Source organism: Mustela nivalis, assembly GCF_964662115.1.
Source record: "Mustela nivalis genome assembly, chromosome: 15".
Taxonomy (NCBI): Eukaryota; Metazoa; Chordata; class Mammalia; order Carnivora; family Mustelidae; genus Mustela; species Mustela nivalis.
In genome coordinates, this window is record NC_139034.1 from 26,731,096 (window position 1) to 26,749,970 (window position 18,875).

Genomic DNA, 18,875 nt, shown 5'->3' on the forward strand with positions numbered 1-18,875 from the left:
CATTCTGGAATCAAGTTGAGATATATGAATGATCTGACCATGGGCACAGGGAGGTGGATCCAGGTAACAGGTAGCAAAGGACACAGAAATAAAGGAACTGCCAAAACAATTAATATTCCAGTGCCAAGGGCTAGTCTCTGGCCATCATTTGGTATAGAAGAAATAAACAAGAATGTTTAAATGATTTTTCAGAAGTGGAAACAGAACAAGTGTTCAGAATGATTTTTCTCTCAGATCATCACAAAGAGGTATCTGGATAAGTTATCCAAAGTCAAGACTTCCTGCCACCAAACCACTGGGTTGGATAACGTAATCTCTCTACAGTTTAACTTCGTCACCTGTAAAATAAGACACACTGAAAATGCACTTTGCATGTGTCTACTTCATAAACTCATGCTGAAGTTCATCATCTCACAAACATTACAAGTTTTTAGGCCGCCTGCCCTCCTCACCAAATGTTGTATCAAAAATACCAATGTGACAAATATAAAAAAAAAAATCAGTGACAACAACATAAACAGATAATATTTAAGTTTCAAAAACACTTCAAGATTTCCAAAGTACTACATTCCCATAATTTACTGGGAAATTTTGGATTCCTATCCATAGGATACTCTTCCTCCAAAACTACAGAAATTAAACTAAAGTATAGATTTAAAAAACTAACAATACCACAAACCCTATGAGTCTCCAAGGAGATACAGCTGTCCCTTAACTAGCAGACAGGAAAAGACTGCTATGGGCAGTCATGAGTGGCTGAGTGGAAGGGAAAATTTTAAGTTCTGTTCTTGCCTTTCCCCAGAGATAGTCACTACCATTCTTAGTAGCAACTACCCAGAAGTAATTAGAATAAAATTTGGGTAACTTTAGGTTAGTTAATAAAAGCAGGGAAAGGCTGAAGAGCAATCCTTGGGCTTTTACCTCTCTCCTACCTCCAAGGCCAAGGTGAACAACCTAGAACATTACCTTCTCCAATGCTGCCTTTGTCCAGGACCTTAAAAGTGATGTATCCTGGCTACAGAAATTACCTGGGTTACAGTGTTTCACTGTTCTGCAGACTCTCTGTCCCCCGGCTATTGCCCTCATGTTAAATATACTGAGAAAGATAAACCTTAGGCCCCAGCTTTGAACAAGGATGACTTGTATTACCTCATCCAACAGAGGATACTTCTGAAAGTGGAACAGACATGCTATTAATAATTATGCTTTAAGAATAGCTACAGACTGAAATTGTCCCAAGCCAATCATTAGCCCTTCCCTAATACAAGTTACCAGACAAGGGGTCAATGGCCACAAGGAATGTAAGATCACAAATCAAAATAATTAGATACCTAAGGAGTATAATCACTGAAAACAAAATACAACAAACTGAACAACATATACCATCTGAAACAGAAACATTGGACCTTACGGACCAACATTTTAAGTATGCATTAAAATACCGTTAAAGGGCACCTGGGTGGCTCAGTGGGTTAAGCCTCTGCCTTCAGCTCAGGTCATGATCCCAGGGTCCTGGGATCGAGCCCCACACATCGGGCTCTCTGCTTGGCAGGGAGCCTGCTTCCCCCTCTCTCTCTGCCTGTCTCTCTGCCTACTTGTGATCTCTCTCTGTCAAATAAATAAATAAAATCTTTTTAAAAAATGAAAAGAAATACCCTTTTAAAGGTACAAGGGAAGAGGATAGTAAGTGAAATGAGAATAAGAAATCTTAAGGAAAAACCTAAGCAAAATAAGTCAGTCAGAGAAAGACAAATACCATATGATTTCACTCACATGTGGAATTTAAGAAACAAAGTAGGGGGAAGGGAAGGAAAAATAAGATGAAAATTGAGAGGGAAGCAAACCTTAAGAGATGCTGAGCTCGAATAAATAAACTGAGGGTTTTGGGAAGGGAGGTGGGTGGAGGGAAGGGAGAATTGCAGGATGGGCATCAAGGAAGGCACTTGATGCAATGAGCACTGGGTGTTAAAACTGATAAATCATGAAATTCTACTTCTGAAACTAAAAATAAACAAAAACAAAAACAAAAGACTGAGACCAGGAAAGGTCTAGTAAAACACCTGCAGGCATACAGCGAATGACATTTTTTTACTGTAAGGCCAGGATTCTACCCTCTGCTTATACGCTCATTAAAAGGAACTTCTACACACACACACACACACACACACACACACACACAAAAGAGGGTATCTTAAACTTAAAAGTCCAATTGTTGAAATAAAGAATCATTTCATGGGATACATAGTATTCATACATACATATGAAAAGCAAATTAATCTGGAGTTGGAAGACAAGGTTGAGACACTCTCCAAGAAAATAGTAGGAAAAAAATAGAACATACATAAGAAAAGCCAGTTGATACAAAGGATAGAAACAGAGCAACACTTGGATTATAGATATCTAAGAAAAAAACCTGAAAAATAAATTTCTTAAAATTAAAGATTTTAAGTGATATTTCATCTCATAAACATTTAAGTGGTATTTATAAAGTGCCAGGCATTGTCCTGATGTTTCACAGATATTTCAATTGGTCCTCATTACAACTCTTGCAAAGGTAACTATTACTATTTGTTTTAACCAATTCACAGATCTTGAGTAGTCATAGGTCTCTAACATCTATCATGCTGATTTGCAAGCCACTCCTCACTAATAAAAATCTGTGACCTTCCCTAGGGTAAATAACAGTGTTTCACATATTGATTGAGACAGGACAACTAAAGCCCTTGTAGTGGCCATCTCAAAATGGTCACCTCCCCAGAAAGGACAGAGCAGCCCTAATAGGGCATCCAGGTGTCTCAGAGAAGCTAAAAGTGGCTGTGACTCAGCAAAGAAAACCGTCAACAAAACTAAAAGCAACCTCCAGAATGGGAGAAGATATTTGCAAATGTCTTATCAGTTAAGGGCTAGTATCCAAAATCTACAAAGAACTTATCAACCTCAACACCAAAAAAACAAAAACAAAAAACAAAAAATCTGGTCAAGGAATGGGCAGAAGACATGAACAGACATTTCTCCAAAGAAGACATACAAATGGAGAACAGACACATGAAAAAATGCAGAACGCCGCCCAGCATCAGGAAAATGCAAATCAAACCAGAATGAGATACCACCTTACACCAGTCAGACTGGCTAAAATTAGCAACTCTGGAAAGAATAGAAGTTGGCGAAGATGCAGAGAAAAGGGAACCCTCTTATACTGGTGGTGGAAATGCAAACTGGTGCAGGCACTCTGGAAAACAGTATGGAGGATCCTCAAAATGTTTAAAATAGAACTACCCTATGACCCAGCCATTGCACTAGTAGGTATTTACCCAAGGATACAAACATAATGACTGGAAGGAGTATGTGCACCCCAGTGTTTATAGCACCTAAGTCCACAGTAGCCCAACTATGGAAAGATCCCAGATGTCCAACAACAAATGGATAAAGAAGAGGTGGTGTATATGTATACAATGGAATATTACTCAGCCACTAAAAGGAATGGAATCTTGCTGTTTGCAATGACATGGATGGAACTAGAGGGTATTATGCTAAGTAAAATAAGTCTACCCCCCCCCAAATAAAACAATTATCATATGATTTCACTCCTATGTGGAAATTAAGAAACAAAACAGATGAACATAGGGGAAGGGAAGGAAAAAATTAGATGAAATCAGAGAGGGACACCAATCATAAGAGACTCTTAACTCTAGGAAACAAACTGAGGGTTGCTGGATGGGAGGTAGGTCAAGGGATAAGGTAGACGGGGGGATGGGGTAGCTGGGAGATGGGCATTAATGACGGAAGTCGATGGAATGAACACTAGATGTTATTTTGAAACTGATAAATCACTAAATTCTACCTCTGAAACCAATACTATACTGTATGTTAATTAAATTGAATTTAAATTTTAGAGAAAGTGACTGTGGCTACCACATACATATTATCACTGGCATCCTGCCTAAGCTGTAGTATTTTAAATCAATTATAAGCATAAAACAAGATCTTTAAATTGTGAGTTTGCCAAATTTCATTTATATGCAGTTTACATTAATCATGAAAGAAAGTATACATGTATTCCCTATTCTATTAACCAAGGCTGAGAATTATCCTTAACATTTAGTAAATTTAAGGCTTATCACTTACTTATTTTTTGGATTCTTCAATGAGATATGTAAATGGTTGTTCTTTAATCTCTGCATGTCTGGGATTAATCTTCCTAATTCCAATTAGGGGTTAAACTACAAACACTCTAAAAAAAAGGAAAGGCACATATTAAATTCAGTATTTTTAAAACACATATTTGCCCAATTAGAAAGTCATACACAGAACTTATTAGAAATGGACCAGCATTTCTAAAGTCTTGAATCCACAAACTTATAAAATCTACAATCCTGTACAATTTTATCAATCCATGAAATGTGCATTTTGTATTTCCCCCTCAGTATTTTATTCTGGGTTGAGAAATAGAAGAAAAGTTTTTTGAATGTACAGTAAATTTAATTCAAAGACAGGACACTTTAAAGATTGTTCTCTTGCTACATAGGACCCAGTAAGGGAAACAAACTCATTTCAAACCAATTTTATATTATCATAGGGATTTGTGATCTTTCCATCCTAAAATATTCTGTAGCATAAATCAAAGAGTGGGAAAGCAAAGATGCATACTTCAACATTGCACAGAACAATCTGTGTCATGCAAGGAAACTAGAAGTGACTGGAGAATAAGATATTGCCAAGTTATCATGGCAATCCAAGTTATCAAGGAGGCAGCCTGAAATGTGCCACAAGGCCTAAATTCTGGACAAGGAGAAAAAAATGAAAACGAATGAAAAATATTTTCATAAATAGGTCAATTTGGGCATAAATGTTGATGATGAGTTTAGGTGTGAGGGCCGACCACCTGTAATTCCGTACCTGCAAGAGATAGCACCTCATGGGCAGTGGGAGTAGGAATCCCAAAGCTCTGAGGTTGCTCCATTCTGTTCCAGAGGTGGCCAGGAAGGGGTGGACCAAGGCAGAGCCGCATATTTAAGGATACTCCTACCCTGCAAAGCTCGGATCTGCTTACCCGCAGGCAGGGCTGCTTTCCAGGGGCCACCACTCAAAGGGTGGTAGACACAGAAAGACTAGGATCTTGTCACTTGACAACAAATTTTCCTAAACGGGAGCAAACATTACTAGAGATACTAATAGCAGGGGTCTTTCTTCCTGCCTTCCAGGATGATGCCTTTAACTTCTTTTCCTTTTTTATTTCCCCAAACCAAGCCCATTAAGTCAAATCTTGTCCCAATTCCTGGCCAGCAATGAGGTTACTGCTATTTGGTCCTATATTGACCTAGTGCACCCCATAACCCCATCCATACACCCTCACCCCACAGTCCCTCCACCTCTGGTTCCCTGAGGGTGAGAAGGTTCTGGGAGGTCCCCAGGAAAAAACAAACATTTATTAATGCTCCTCACCGTTAGGATTCGTGATCAAAGGAACGAGACTGACACAAAGCGAAAACCAAAGCTTTATTTCGCGCCAAGCATCGAAAATCAAACTGACTGGTCAGTCGGGCCGTCTCTTAGGAAGAGGCACCCACAACGAGGATGCCACTCCCGACGACAAAGAGACGAGGACAACAAGGACGATAACGCCGCTCGAGTGAGGCCGCTCCCAATGACGACAACGAGGACGACAACCCGGATGACACAGACTCTGCTCCCCATGATGCCACTCTGACAAGGCTGCTCCCCAGAGGCGGCCACCGCTCCAGACGAGGCCGCTGCCCAGACCAGGCCGCTCTGGATGAGGCCGCTCCCCGACCAGGCCGCTCCTAGGAACGACGCTCCGGGAGGCCCATCCCGGCAGGGCCGTGGCTGGGGGTGGCAAGGCCGCTCGGGTCGGTGAGGCTGCTGGCGGCTAGCCGGTTCGCTGAGGCGCCACAGCCCACAGCCGCCAATCCCGGCTGCGAGGCCCCTCCCGGCGAGGCCTTGGTTCCGGGCAGCAAGGCCCCTCGAGGCGGGGCCGAGGCTGGGGAGGCGGGGCCTGGGAGGCGGGGCCGCGGCTCCGGTCCGCGAGGCCGCTCGGGACGGCGAGGCCGCTCGGGACGGCGAGGCCACTCCGGACGGCGAGGCTGCTGGAGGCTAGGCCGTTCACCGCGATGCTGCACCGACGGCCGCGGCTCGGGACGGCGAGGCCCCTTGCGGCGGGGCCGCGGTTCAAGACAGCGAGGCCCCTCGCGTTGGGGCCGCGGCTCGGTGGTGGCAAGGCTGTTCGCCGCGGCGCTGCTTCCCACAGCCGCGGCTCTGAGCGGCGAAACCGTGCAGGGCGGTAGGGGCGGCGCGGTTCCCATCAACTCTCACTACCGGAGCTATCCTGACGGCTCTCCCATCTACCGGCTCTAGGGGCTCTCCCTAACAGCTATTCTAACTCCTCCTAGTACTCCTACTATGCCACCGCCCAGCCTCACAGACTAACCTTTATAGTAGCGAGGTGGCCAATGGGATTTCAACCCACCGCAGTAAATATATGCATGCCCCACTGATTGGATGTCTCCATCCACCCTGGCCCGCCCCTATATCTGGGGTTTACAAGTAAGTTCCTATGGCTAACCAGGCCCTTACACCCACAGCTGAGCACAAGGCAAAACTTCCGGTCTGTGGCCACAAAGACCCCCTTCCTGTACCCTCCCCCATCCTCCAGCCCTCCCTCTAGAATAGTATATTCTTTTTACTCTCAGTGAGGGAGGATGAAGGACAACGTTAGTCAACATAGAAAGTAGAGTATAGAATACCCTTGTCTGGAGAGCCCTCCACCCCAGCTCTTTACCTGCTGCTTGGAACAAGCCAGTAGCAGAATAAGAGTTCCGTGACCATGGCAACCCCAAACAACACATTCCGGATAGTTCTGAGATAGAAGTAGAGTGGGGAATACAATGGACTTCGTTCCACACTGATTCCAGTTGGTCCTGAGTTTGTAGTAGTAGAGTGGGGTATACCGTGAAGTTGGTTCCAGGCTATAGGGTCTTAAAAATAGAATCAGTTCTCCTTAAAGATGGGAAATGGGGGAATACCAAGATCAAAGATCTGAGGATAATAATCTCACAGAAGATTGTCTCATACCTTTTATTTTGCAAGAAAGAGAATGAATCAGAGGGCTGAATGTTTTCTGGATAACCCTAAATTTGACTAAAATAGGCAAGGTTGATATAGGACTCGGCAAAAATTATTTATGCAAGCATCATTTCATGGGATTGAGAGGAAGCAATCAAATATTAATTTTAGGGACACCTGGGTGGCTCAGTGGGTTAAAGCCTCTGCCTTCGGCTCAGGTCATGATCCCAAGGTCCTGGGATAGAGCCCCGCATCGGGCTCCCTGCTCTGCAGGGAGCCTGCTTCCTCCTCTCTCTCTGCCTGCCTCTCTGCCTACTTGTGATCTCTGTCTGTCAAATAAATAAATAAATCTTTAAAAAAATATATTAATTTTAAATCTAAAATATTCCCATTTTCCTGGTAGAGCAAACCTGAGGTGGATACAAGTGCCAAAGAAAGGAAAACAAGTATGGAAAAAAAATTTTAAAAATACAGATGAAACATCAGAAATTTCTGTATGAAAATTATAAGAATTACCACAAGAAGGAATAAAAAACACCTGTTTGACATACCGTGTTGGTACATGTTCTGATGCCTAATAAATGGTCACAGCTGAAGTTACAGAAAAGAAAATAAGGTCATACTTATTAAAAATCTCTGCAAGTTCTTGGCAAGATACAAAAATGAATAAAACATGGTCACTGACTTCAGTATCATGTTGATGATCCCAAGACTAGATCATTTTGAAATATGCCCAGAGCATTCTGTTCTCTGTGAGAAAGAACTGCTCTAAACAGAAATTATTTTACCAGAACCTTGTGTTCCCTAAGGGAAAGGCAAGAAGACAACCTTAGCCCTTCTAAACTCCCTGTGTCCCATAAGAGGATCATAAAAAGACTAAGAAACTCTTTCGAAGGTCCCAATATTTGTTTCTTCTCAGGTCCTAATATTTTATTGAAAACTGGACTTTTAAAATAACGGCAAATCACTGATTTTTCCCTTTCCCAGGGTTCATTGTTGTTCGTGTCGTGACTTTTCTGAATTCTGACTAGAAACTTCTAATTCAAAATTCTGTAAAGTCTCTATTCTTTATAAAGTGTGGCCACTGAAGTCAGCTTGATTAGCATAATGGTCAGCTAATAAATGTACAGATTCCCTCAGCTGCCTGGGAAGCACTAAGTCTCTCCATAGACACAAGAAGTTTCATGTACTGTTTGAGCATGCTTTCCACACAGCCAGGCAGGTTACAGATCCACCATAACCTACACCTGTGCAGGGCACAAGAACCTTGGCCAGGGATAAGAAAGACCTGAAAAGACCTAAAGGTTTCAAGTAGGCAAAGTCTTGGACACGTGTACAGCCTTAGAGGTGCAGGTGGCCTTCTAGAGTCCCTGGAATATGCTGCAGCTTTACAAACTCTCTACGGATATCTCATTACACAACTTTTTCTTTTGCCTCAACTATTATATATACCTTAGGCAATGATGATGTTCAACAGTGGTCTCTGATTCACTGATTTCAACAAATGTCCCCAGAGCAAAGGCTGGGTAAGCTCCAAGTCAGGCCACATAAAGACAATCTTGTGAGTGGGCTCTTGCAGGGACCCACTAGATAGGTCAAATAATGACATTTCTCTGGGAACAGACCTTTGAATAGCTCTAACCCTCTTCTGTCCCTTCCATCGGCACCCAGAAGACTGGTTTTCACCATGATTGAAAGACGCTGGTCTTCAAGGCTACCATGGAGCTGGGGAGAGTGTAATTCGAATGGCTCAAGATAGAACACCACAAAGTTCTCTGTTCTCATCAAAATCCATAGTATATTCTTCAATAAATGCTCCCCCAAATTGCTGCAAGCCTTTGGTTAATTTCCAGAGTTCTGGAAAAGAGGATTCTGACCATTTTCACCAACATTCTTGCTATTTTGTAAAGGAAAGAATTTTTAGAGATCCCTGCTTTGCCATTTTCACTGGCATTACTTCTAAAAATACCTCTTTAAAAAAAATTTTATTTATTTATTTGACAGAGAGAGAGGGAGAGATCATAAGTTGTCAGAGAGGCAAGCAGAGAGAGAAAAGGAAGCAGACTCCCTGCTGATGCTGAGCAGAGCGCTGGATGCGGGAGCTGGAATCCAGGACCGGGACCATGACCTGAGCCAAGGCAGAGGCTTAACCCACTGAGCAACCCAGGCACCCCCTAAAAATACTTTTAAATACATTGCTAAATTTAAAAAAGAAGGGAAGTATGAAATTATCACAGGCACATAAACCCACACATACATACATGCATACATACATACACACGCTGGTACTGAAACTAAAGTGGTAAATGACTCAGAAGCCTGGAATGCTTTGGCAGTATGTCAAGCCAAAAAATCCAGAGTTTTGTTAGTTAACATTGTGGCTGCCTGAAGTGCTAAACAGGAAGTGGGGCAAACAATAGGCTAATCAAAATGCTAGGAAGGGAAGAAGGAGGGAAGAAGGGAGGGAGGGAGGGAGGAAAATTGTGCAATGAGATGTCAAGAAAGGACTTTGAAAAGTTCTAACATATTCCTGGGAATCTAGAGTTTTGTTGGTTACCCATGTAATAGGATTGGAATTTGACAAAATGGTGAGCTAAATCTATATGTTTAATTGCAATTAAAAAAAAAACTTAAAAAAAAAAAACCTATATGCTAACAGAATGACCAACAAGCAAATCAGTGTCTCTGTTGGCATTGGGTTTAAAAATATTAATAATTTTAATAGTCTCACTAATGTTTTGTAATCAGCTTTATGCTCTTTCTGGGATTTGAATTGATGCTATGCTCACAGTTCAAGAAACCTCAGTCCAATCAATTAAACTGAAGTGGTTCCTGATTGGTAGTGACCCTAGCACCCAGCAGAAACCAAAGAAAATCATCTCAATTTAGATCCCTCAGGATTCCCAAAACTAAGGATCATCCAAATATGAGCTCTTAACACCATCCAGCAAACACATGAGGAATCATACCCTCATGAACAGAAATCAACAAAAATTATTAAAAAAAAAAAAACATGGAAAGACTACAGAAATTAAAGTAAGAAACTTTATGTTCAGGAAATACATTTAAATTATGGCATACACAACTATGAATCATTGAACATTATGTCAAAAACTAATGATGTACTAGATGTTGGCTAACTGAATTTAAGTACAAAAAAATAAATAAAAGTATGTTTGAAGTGAATAATAGAGATAAACACTGCCTGGAACAGAACGAAAGGCCATTGGCTTGCTTTGGAACTTCGATTTTTTGAAGGGGATGATTCTAGAGCTTGGACTTGAAGGACAGTAAATAAAAAGGCAGGAAGAAAAATGTGGTGAGGAAATTCCAGACAGAAAAATCATTAAAAAAACAATTACACAGAAGCCCTGAACAGCATGGGGAATTTGGGGGAAACTAAACAGTATCTATTACTCCCATAAATAACATGCAGAGCAGGGAGTAGCAGAAGTTGCAAATATAGCCCTGTACAACATATTAAGTAGTACAGACTTTATATGCCAGCAAATTGGACAATCTGGAAGAACTGGATAAATTCCTAGACACATACAATCTTCCAAAACTGAATCAGGGAGTAATTGGTCTGTTCAGATTTTGTATTTCTAGCAATGAAATTGAATCAGTAATCCGAAAATTTCCAAACAGAAGTCCTGGACCAAATGAATTCATAGGTGAATTCTACTAAACATTTTTCAAAGAGTTAATACCTATCCTCTTCAATATATTTTTAAAAAAATAGAGGAAGAAAAATCTCCAAATATAGTCTACAAGGCCAGAATTACCCTCATAGCAAAACCAGACAAAGACACTACAAAAAAAGAAAACTGCCAACCAATACCTCTGATCAACAGAGATACAAAAATTCTCACAAAATATTAGCAAACTGCATTCAGCAATACATTAAAAAGATCTTTCACCACCATCAAGTGGGATTTATTCTGGAAACAACAAGGATGGTTGAATATTCACAGATCAATATGATACACATCAAAAAAGGGTAAAAAATCATGTCATCTCAGTAGGATTTTGTCAAATGCTTTCTCTGTACCAACTTCTGTCCATGATAAAAACTCGACAAAGTGTTTTTATTTTATTTTTATTTTTTAATTTTTTAAAGATTTTATTTATTTGTCAGAGAGAGGGGGGGAGCAAGAGCGAGCACAGGCAGACAGAATGGCAGGCAGAAACAGAGGGAGAAGCAGGCTCCCTGCCGAGCAAGGAGCCCGATGTGGGACTCGATCCCAGGACGCTGGGATTATGACCTGAGCCGAAGGCAGCTGCTTAACCAACTGAGCTACCCAGGCGTCCCGACAAAGTGTTTTTAGAGGAAGCACACATCAGTATTATAAAAGCCACATACAAAAACGCACAACTAACATGATACTCAATGGCAAGTTTTCCCTCTAAGATCAGCAACAAGAAATGGATGTCCATTATTACCCCTTTCATTCCACATAGTACTGAAGTCCTAGCCACAGCAATCAGACAAGAAATACAAGCCATCCAGATAGGTAAGGAAAAAGTCAAGTGACATAATTTTTTTGCAAATGACATAATACCATACATAGAAAATCCTAGATGCCACCAAAAAACTATTCGAATAAATGAATTTAGTAAAGTATCAGGATACAAAAGAAATGTACAGAAATCAGTTGTGCTCCTATATACTAGTAATGATGTACCAGAAAAAATGAACAATTCCATTTAGAATTGTACCAAAAAGAATAAAATAGCTAGGAATAAACTTAAGCAAGGGGATGGAAGACCTGTACTCTGAAAACTATGAAACACTGATAAAAAACACTGAAGATGACACAAATGGAAAGATATTCCATGCTCATTGATTAAAAAAAAAACTCAAAGATTAATTTCTCCAAAGATTTTTTTAGAGTAATCTCTACACCAATGTAGGGTTCAAACTCACAATGCCAGGATCAAGAGTCACATGCTCTATAAGCTGAGCCAGACAGAGACCCCAGAAAAATTTAATCTTGTTATAATGTCCACACTACCCAAAGCACTCTACAGATTCAACGCAATCCCTCTTAAAATGCCACCTGCATTTTTCACAGATCTAGAACAAAGAATCTTAAAATTTGTATAGAACCCAAAAGACTGAATACCAAAGGAATTTTGAGAAAGAAGAACAAAGCTGGAGTTATCACAATCCCAGATTTGGGGATATATTATAAAGCTGTAATAATTAAAACATTATGGTACTGGCACAAAAATAGACACATAGATCAATGAAACAGAATAGGGAACCCAGAAATAAACCCACCCTTATAGGGTCAACTAATCTAGGGACAAAGGAAGCAAAAATATACAATGGGGAAGAGATAGTCTCTTCTATCTTTGGTGTTAAGTCTCTTTCTATCTCTAGTGTTAAGAAAACTGGACACACACATGCAAAAGAATGAAACTGCACCACCTTATTATTCCCATATATAAAATAAACTCAAAGTGGACTAAAGACCCAAACGTGAGACCTGAAACCATAAAACTAGAGGAGAGGAAGTGGTGATGCAACACGGGGGCTTAAGTGGGTAGGAGAAGAATAAATGAAACAAGATGGGATAGGGAGGGAGACAAACCATAAGTGACTCTTAATCTCACAAAACAAACTGAGGGTTGCTGGGGGGAGGGGGTTTGGGAGAAGGGGGTGGGATTATGGACATTGGGGAGGGTATGTGCTTTGGTGAGTGCTGTGAAGTGTGTAAACCTGGTGATTCACAGACCTGTACCCCTGGGGATAAAAATATATGTTTATAAAAAATAAAAAATTAATAAAATAAAAAAAGAGAAATAGAATAAATAGAATTAAAAAATAACTAGAGGAGAGCACAAGCAGCAATTTCTTTGACATCAGCTATAACAATATTTTTCTCAGGCTAGGGAAACAACAGCAAAACTAAACTATTGGGACCACACCAAAATAAAAAGCACAGCAAAAAAAAAAAAAAAAATCAACAAATTGAAAATTGAAAAGGCAACTTCCTGAATTGGAGAAGATACTTGTGAATGATATATTTTATAGGAGTTAATAACAAAAATGCATATAAAACTTCTACAACTCAACACCAAAAAAAAATCCAATTTTAAAAATGGGCAGAAGACTTGAATAAACATTTTCCCAATAAGACATATATACACATGGCCAACAGACATATGAAAACATGTTCAACATCACTCATCATCAAGGAAATGAAAATCAAAACCACAATCAGATATCACGTTACACTTGTCAAAAAGACTAAAATCAAAAACACAAGAAACCAACGTTGGTGAAGATGTGGAGAAAAAGGATCTCTAATGCACATTTGGTGGAAATGGAAATCAGTGCATCCACTCTGGAAAACTGTATAGGGGTTCCTCAAAAAACAGAAAATGCAAATATCATATGATCCAGTAATTCCACTACTGGATATTTACCCAATGGGGAAAAACCCCCACAAATTCAAAAAGATACTGCACCTCTGTGTTTACTGCAACATTATTAACATTATTTATCACAGCCAAAATATGGAAGCAATCCAGTTGTCTATCAGTAGACAAATGCTTAGCCATAAAAGGATGAAATCTTGTCATCTGCAACAAAATGGACCCAGAGAGTATTATGCTAAGTGAAACAAGTCAGACACAAATAGACAAATGCCATATGATTTCACTAATATGTGGAATCTAAGAAACAAAACAAATAAGTAAACAAAAAGCAGAATCAGACCCCAAAATACAGAGCACAAATTGATGTTTACCAGAGGAGAGGGGAGAGGGGGGATGAGAAAATTGACTGAAGGGGAGTGCGAGATACAGGCTTCTAGCTATGGAATGAATAAGTCATGAGGATTAAAGGTACCACATAGGGAATCTAGTCAATGGTAATGTAATAATGTTGTATGGGGACAGATGGTAACTACACTTGGGAGAATAGCATAAGGTATAGACTTATCCAATCACTATATTGTATAACTGAAACTAATGTAACATTGTATGTCAACTATACTTCAATTAAAAAAAGTAGTACATTCTCTGACATAGGCCATAGCAACTTCTTTCTAGATAGGTCTCCTGAGGCAAGGGAAACAAAAGCAAAAATTAATGAACTACATCAAAATAGAAAGCTTCTGCACAAAAAAGGAAACAATCAGCAAAATTAAAGGGCAAACTACAGAATGGGAGAAGATATATACAAAGGACATATGTGATAAAAGATTAGTATCCAAAAGATATAAAGAACTGATTCAACTCAACACCCCCCAAAATGAATAATACAATTAAAAAGTAGGCAGGGGCCCCTGAGTGGCTCCGTCATTAAGCATCTGCCTTTGGCTCAGGTCATGATTCCAGGATCCTGGGATCAAACCCCACCTTAGGCTCCCTGCTCTGCAGGAAGCCTTCTTCTCCCTCTTCCACTCCCCCTGCTTGTGTTTCCTCTCTCACTGTGTCTCTTTCCAAAGACAACCTACAGATAGCCAACAGATGCATGAAAAGATGCTCAACATCAGTTATCAGGAAAATACAAATCAAGGCTACAATATCACCTCATACCTATCACAATGGCTAAAATCAACAACACAAGAAGCAACAGGTGTTGGCAAGGATATGGAAAAAGGGCAAACCTCTTACATTGTTGGTGGGAATGCAAACTGGTACAACTACTCTGGAAAACAGTATACAGTTTCCTCAAAAAACTAAAAATAGAACTACCATATCATCCAGCAACTGCACTACTAAATATTTACTCAAGGAATATAACAATACCAATTCAAAAAGATACATGCACCTTCCTGTTTATAGGTTTATAAGCAGCATTATCTACTATAGCCAAATTGTGGAAACAGCTGAAGTGTTCATCATTGAGGTATGGATGAAGATGTGATTATATATATATCTGTATGTATTATAGACACATAAATATGTATAGCTATATGTGTGTGTGTGTGTGTGTGTGTGTGTATTTACATATATGGAGAGAGAGAGAGAGAGAGATGTCCATAATGGAATATTACTTGGCCATAAAAAGTAAGGCATTTGCAATGACATGGATGGAGCTACAGAGTATTATGATAAGTGAAATAAGTCAGTCAAAGAAAGACAAATGCCACAGGATTTCACTTATATCTGGAATTTAAGAAACAAGGCAAATGAACAAAAGGGAAAAGGAGACAAAGGAAAGCAAAGAGAACAAATATGGCTACCAGAGGGAAAGTGGGGGGATGGGTGAAATAGGCGATTAAGGAGTGCACTTGTTGTGATGAGGACTAGGTATTGTACGGAAGTACTGAATTACTATATTGTACACCTGGAACTAATATCGCATGGTATGTTAACTAATGACTGAATTAAAAACTTAGAAGAGTATAGACTTTAGTAAGCAATACAAATCAGCTGAAGGATTTTAAGCAGGGGCATCTCATGATCATTTTGTTTTAGGTGGGCTGTCTAGCAATAGTGAGGGAAAGAATTTAAGAGGGACAACTGAAGGATTAGAGAGCCAACAGTAGGCTACTACACAGCTTAGGTAAGAGACACTACGGGGCGCCTGGGTGGCTCAGTGGGTTAAAGCCTCTGCCTTCGGCTTAGGTCATGATCCCAGGGTCCTTAGATGGAGCCCTTCATTGGGTTCTCTGCTCAGCAGGGAGCCTGCTTCCCTCCCCCCACCGCCAGCCCACCCCACCCAACCCCACCGCCCTGCCTGCCTCTCTGCCTACTTGTAATCTCTGTCTGTCAAATAAATAAATAAACTGGGTATAAATAAATAAATAAATAAACCTGGGTAGTAAGAATTGAGAGGAGACACAGACTTGAGAAACAGACCAAAATGTGTAAAACCTGTGAACGTGGAACTTGCTACGTGGAAGATGGAGAGGGAAATGGCTCCCTTGTTTCTTTCCTATGTGGTCCTTCTTGCTACTGGAAATAAGGAGGAAGAATAGGTTGGTGGCAATGAAAGATAACGGGTTCCATTTTAAAGATTTTAGGTTTAGGGTCCTTATGGAAAACCAAAGCTGGGAATGTTTAACAAGCAATTAAGGCGTGAGGCTCAGAGCAGTCAGCCCTGACAATTAACCACCCGAGTGGAGTGGATAACTTGCCTAAGGAGATTGTAGGAGGGTGGGAAAAAGCAGTAGCCTTGGGTGGCACCTCGGGTTTTCCTGAAATTCAGGAAAAGCTTGATGCTTTTTGAAATAATACAGTTTTTAAGCAGAAACAACTATGCAGAAAAATGTAAAGCAATTCCCATAATATCAAAATATTGAAAAGTATATTAATGTCAAAGAAAAATAGAATGATTAATAGGTTATATCCCTCTCAGAGACTATCAGTTCTTCTAAGTAATGTGTAAGAGGAGTTTACATAAACATAACATTTATGATTAAATGTTAAGGTTTTTATTTTAACCTTTACTTTAAATGGTATGTATTGTATAAATAATGTAACAATATGTATAGGAAAACTGGAAAGACACAAATATATTGAAGTAATTTTACAAAAAAGTAATTTTTTCAAATTTTTCAAAGTTCTCCTTATAATATGTGTATAATGGGAAAAAACTGTTAAAAACACATTTTTCCTCAATGAAGTAACACCTCACACAGCAGGATGGCTATAAAAAAGACAAACAGAGGATATCAAATGTTGACAAGGATAGGAGAAACTGGAACCCTCATGCATTCTTAGTGGAGATGTAAAATGGTGTAGCCACTTTGGAAAACAGTTTGGCAGTTCCTACAAAGGTGAAACAGGGAACTACCACATGACCCAGCAATTTCTAGGTATATACCTAAAAAAGTTAAAAGACAGACCACACAGACTTGTATATGAATTTTGATAGCAAAATCATAATAGCCAAAAAGTAGAAACAACCCAAATGTTGGTCAACTGATGAATGATTATTTAAAATGTGGGATATCCATACATGGTCAAATTATTCAGCAACAATTGGGTGCCTGGTTGGCTCAATGGATTAAAGCCTCTGCCTTTGGCTCAGGTCATGATCCCAGGGTCCTCGGATCAAGCCCCCCATGGGACTCTCTGCTGGCTGGGGAGCCTGCTTTCCTTCCTCTCTCTCTGCCTGCCTCTCTGCCTATTTGTGATCTCTCTCTGTCAAATAAATAAAATCTTTTTTAAAAAATTATTCAGCAATAAAAGAGAATGAACGGCTAACATGTGCTACAAGTTGGATGAACTTTGAAGACAACACACTACTGAAGGAAACCAGGTATAAAAGACCACAGGTTATAGGACTCCATTTATATGAAATGCCCAGAATAGGCATCCCTTAGAGATGGAAAGTAGATTAGAGGTTGCCCAGGTCTCGGGTGGAGGGTGGGGAGAAGAAAAAGGGGTATGAGGTTTCTTTTTGGAGTCAAGAAATCCTAAAATTAGATTGTGATGATAACCGTGCAACTCTGTAAATACACTAAAATCCATTGAACTGCATACTTTAAAAGGGGGAGTCATAAGGTATAGGAGCTATCTCAGTACAAGCTTTTTATTTTATTTTTTGAGTTTTATTTAAATTCAGTTTACTACAGTCTATTAGTTTCAGGCATGGAGTTTAGTGACTCAACATCCACACAGAACACTCTGCTCATTCCATCAAGTGCCTTCCTTCAAGCCCATCACTCAGTGACCCCATCCCCTCAGCCACCTCCCATCCAGCAACCGTCACTTAATTTCGTAGCGTTAAGAGTCTCCCATGGCTGGTCAATAAAAACTTTTTAAAAATCCCTCATTTCCATCCACCTCAGGCGAGGCAAACACGGACACACATCCTCCACCACACCTCGTCTGATGCACGGTAGGTCCGCCGGTAAGTGTAGAATCTCCCAAATGAAAGATGAAGGCAGGGGCCTCCGCAGGCACCAGGGAGATGCAGCATGGGAGATCAGCATACCACACCTGCTTGATCACAGTAACAGACGGATGAAATCTGGGCCTTAGAGTCCCGGCTCACCCAAGCCCCAACAACCAGTACCCCGTGGGGGGAGGGGGGGTCAACACAGCGGTCAATATTATTCCTACCTTATTTCACCGTGTCCCTGGCGTTCCAGCGCCGAGGGCATCCACACCCGGGGGGGCCCGTCCCTGGAGAGGCTTCAGAGCACCATCTGAGGCCCAGAATTGCAAGAGCTCGTTAAAGTCCCCAGAGGGTGCAGGCTGAAAGGACCCTCAGGCATCCGGAAAGCCTGCCTCACCCTCCTCTGGAAGGTTCAGTGCGCAACTCTGGTCTCGCGGAAGCAAAGGTGGTAGAATTCGGCACCCTCAGGTCAAGTCTATGAACACCCCCACCACGAAGCTGGAGGTGGGCCCGCGTGAGACAGGGCCCCTGACGCTGGCCCCGCCCCAAAGCGTGTTGGGCGAGGCCTCCTTGCAGAGAGCGCTCAGGTGGCTTATTAACTCTCCCAAATAATCGGTAAGGGCCAGTCACGTGTGCAGCTCCAGAGTCTGGGGCAGGGCCATGAGTAGCAAGATAGGGAACCAAGCCGAAAGTCACAACGCAGTGTGACAGCGAAAGGAAGGGACAAGGGCTGTCTCCCAGAGGGACAACTCTTTCACAATAAATGGAAGGAAAGGGGAAAGTAGGGGTGGAACGTGAAGTTCACCGAAGGTTTGTGGATGGAAAGCTCCCATCCTTTGGCTTATGGTTCTTCTGTGTAACGGGGGCTCCAGACCATCTACTAGGGGAATGAAAACTGAGGGAAAGTGCAGAATATTTGGCAATGGCCTTGAGTAGGAAGGTGGGGGGGTTGACTAAGGAGATGATGTGAGCTCCAGAGGCGGGAAGC

The 18,875-nt window shown here is 41.0% G+C and overlaps 1 protein-coding gene across 1 annotated transcript in view; it reads right to left on the reverse strand.

The window, feature by feature from the left end:
• LOC309849183 (phosphatidylinositol 3,4,5-trisphosphate 3-phosphatase TPTE2-like) overlaps nucleotides 1–18,392 on the reverse strand; it is a 134,352-nt gene extending 115,960 nt beyond the window's left edge. Inside the window, exons 1-2 of the mRNA XM_082701509.1 lie at nucleotides 18,112–18,392; nucleotides 4,126–4,231 (exon numbers count right to left, since the gene is read on the reverse strand). Of these exons, the coding sequence (XP_082557635.1) occupies nucleotides 4,126–4,181 (56 nt within the window). The 5' untranslated portion in view covers nucleotides 4,182–4,231; nucleotides 18,112–18,392. The remainder of the gene's footprint in view (nucleotides 1–4,125; nucleotides 4,232–18,111) is intronic.
• Nucleotides 18,393–18,875: the final 483 nt, after the last annotated feature.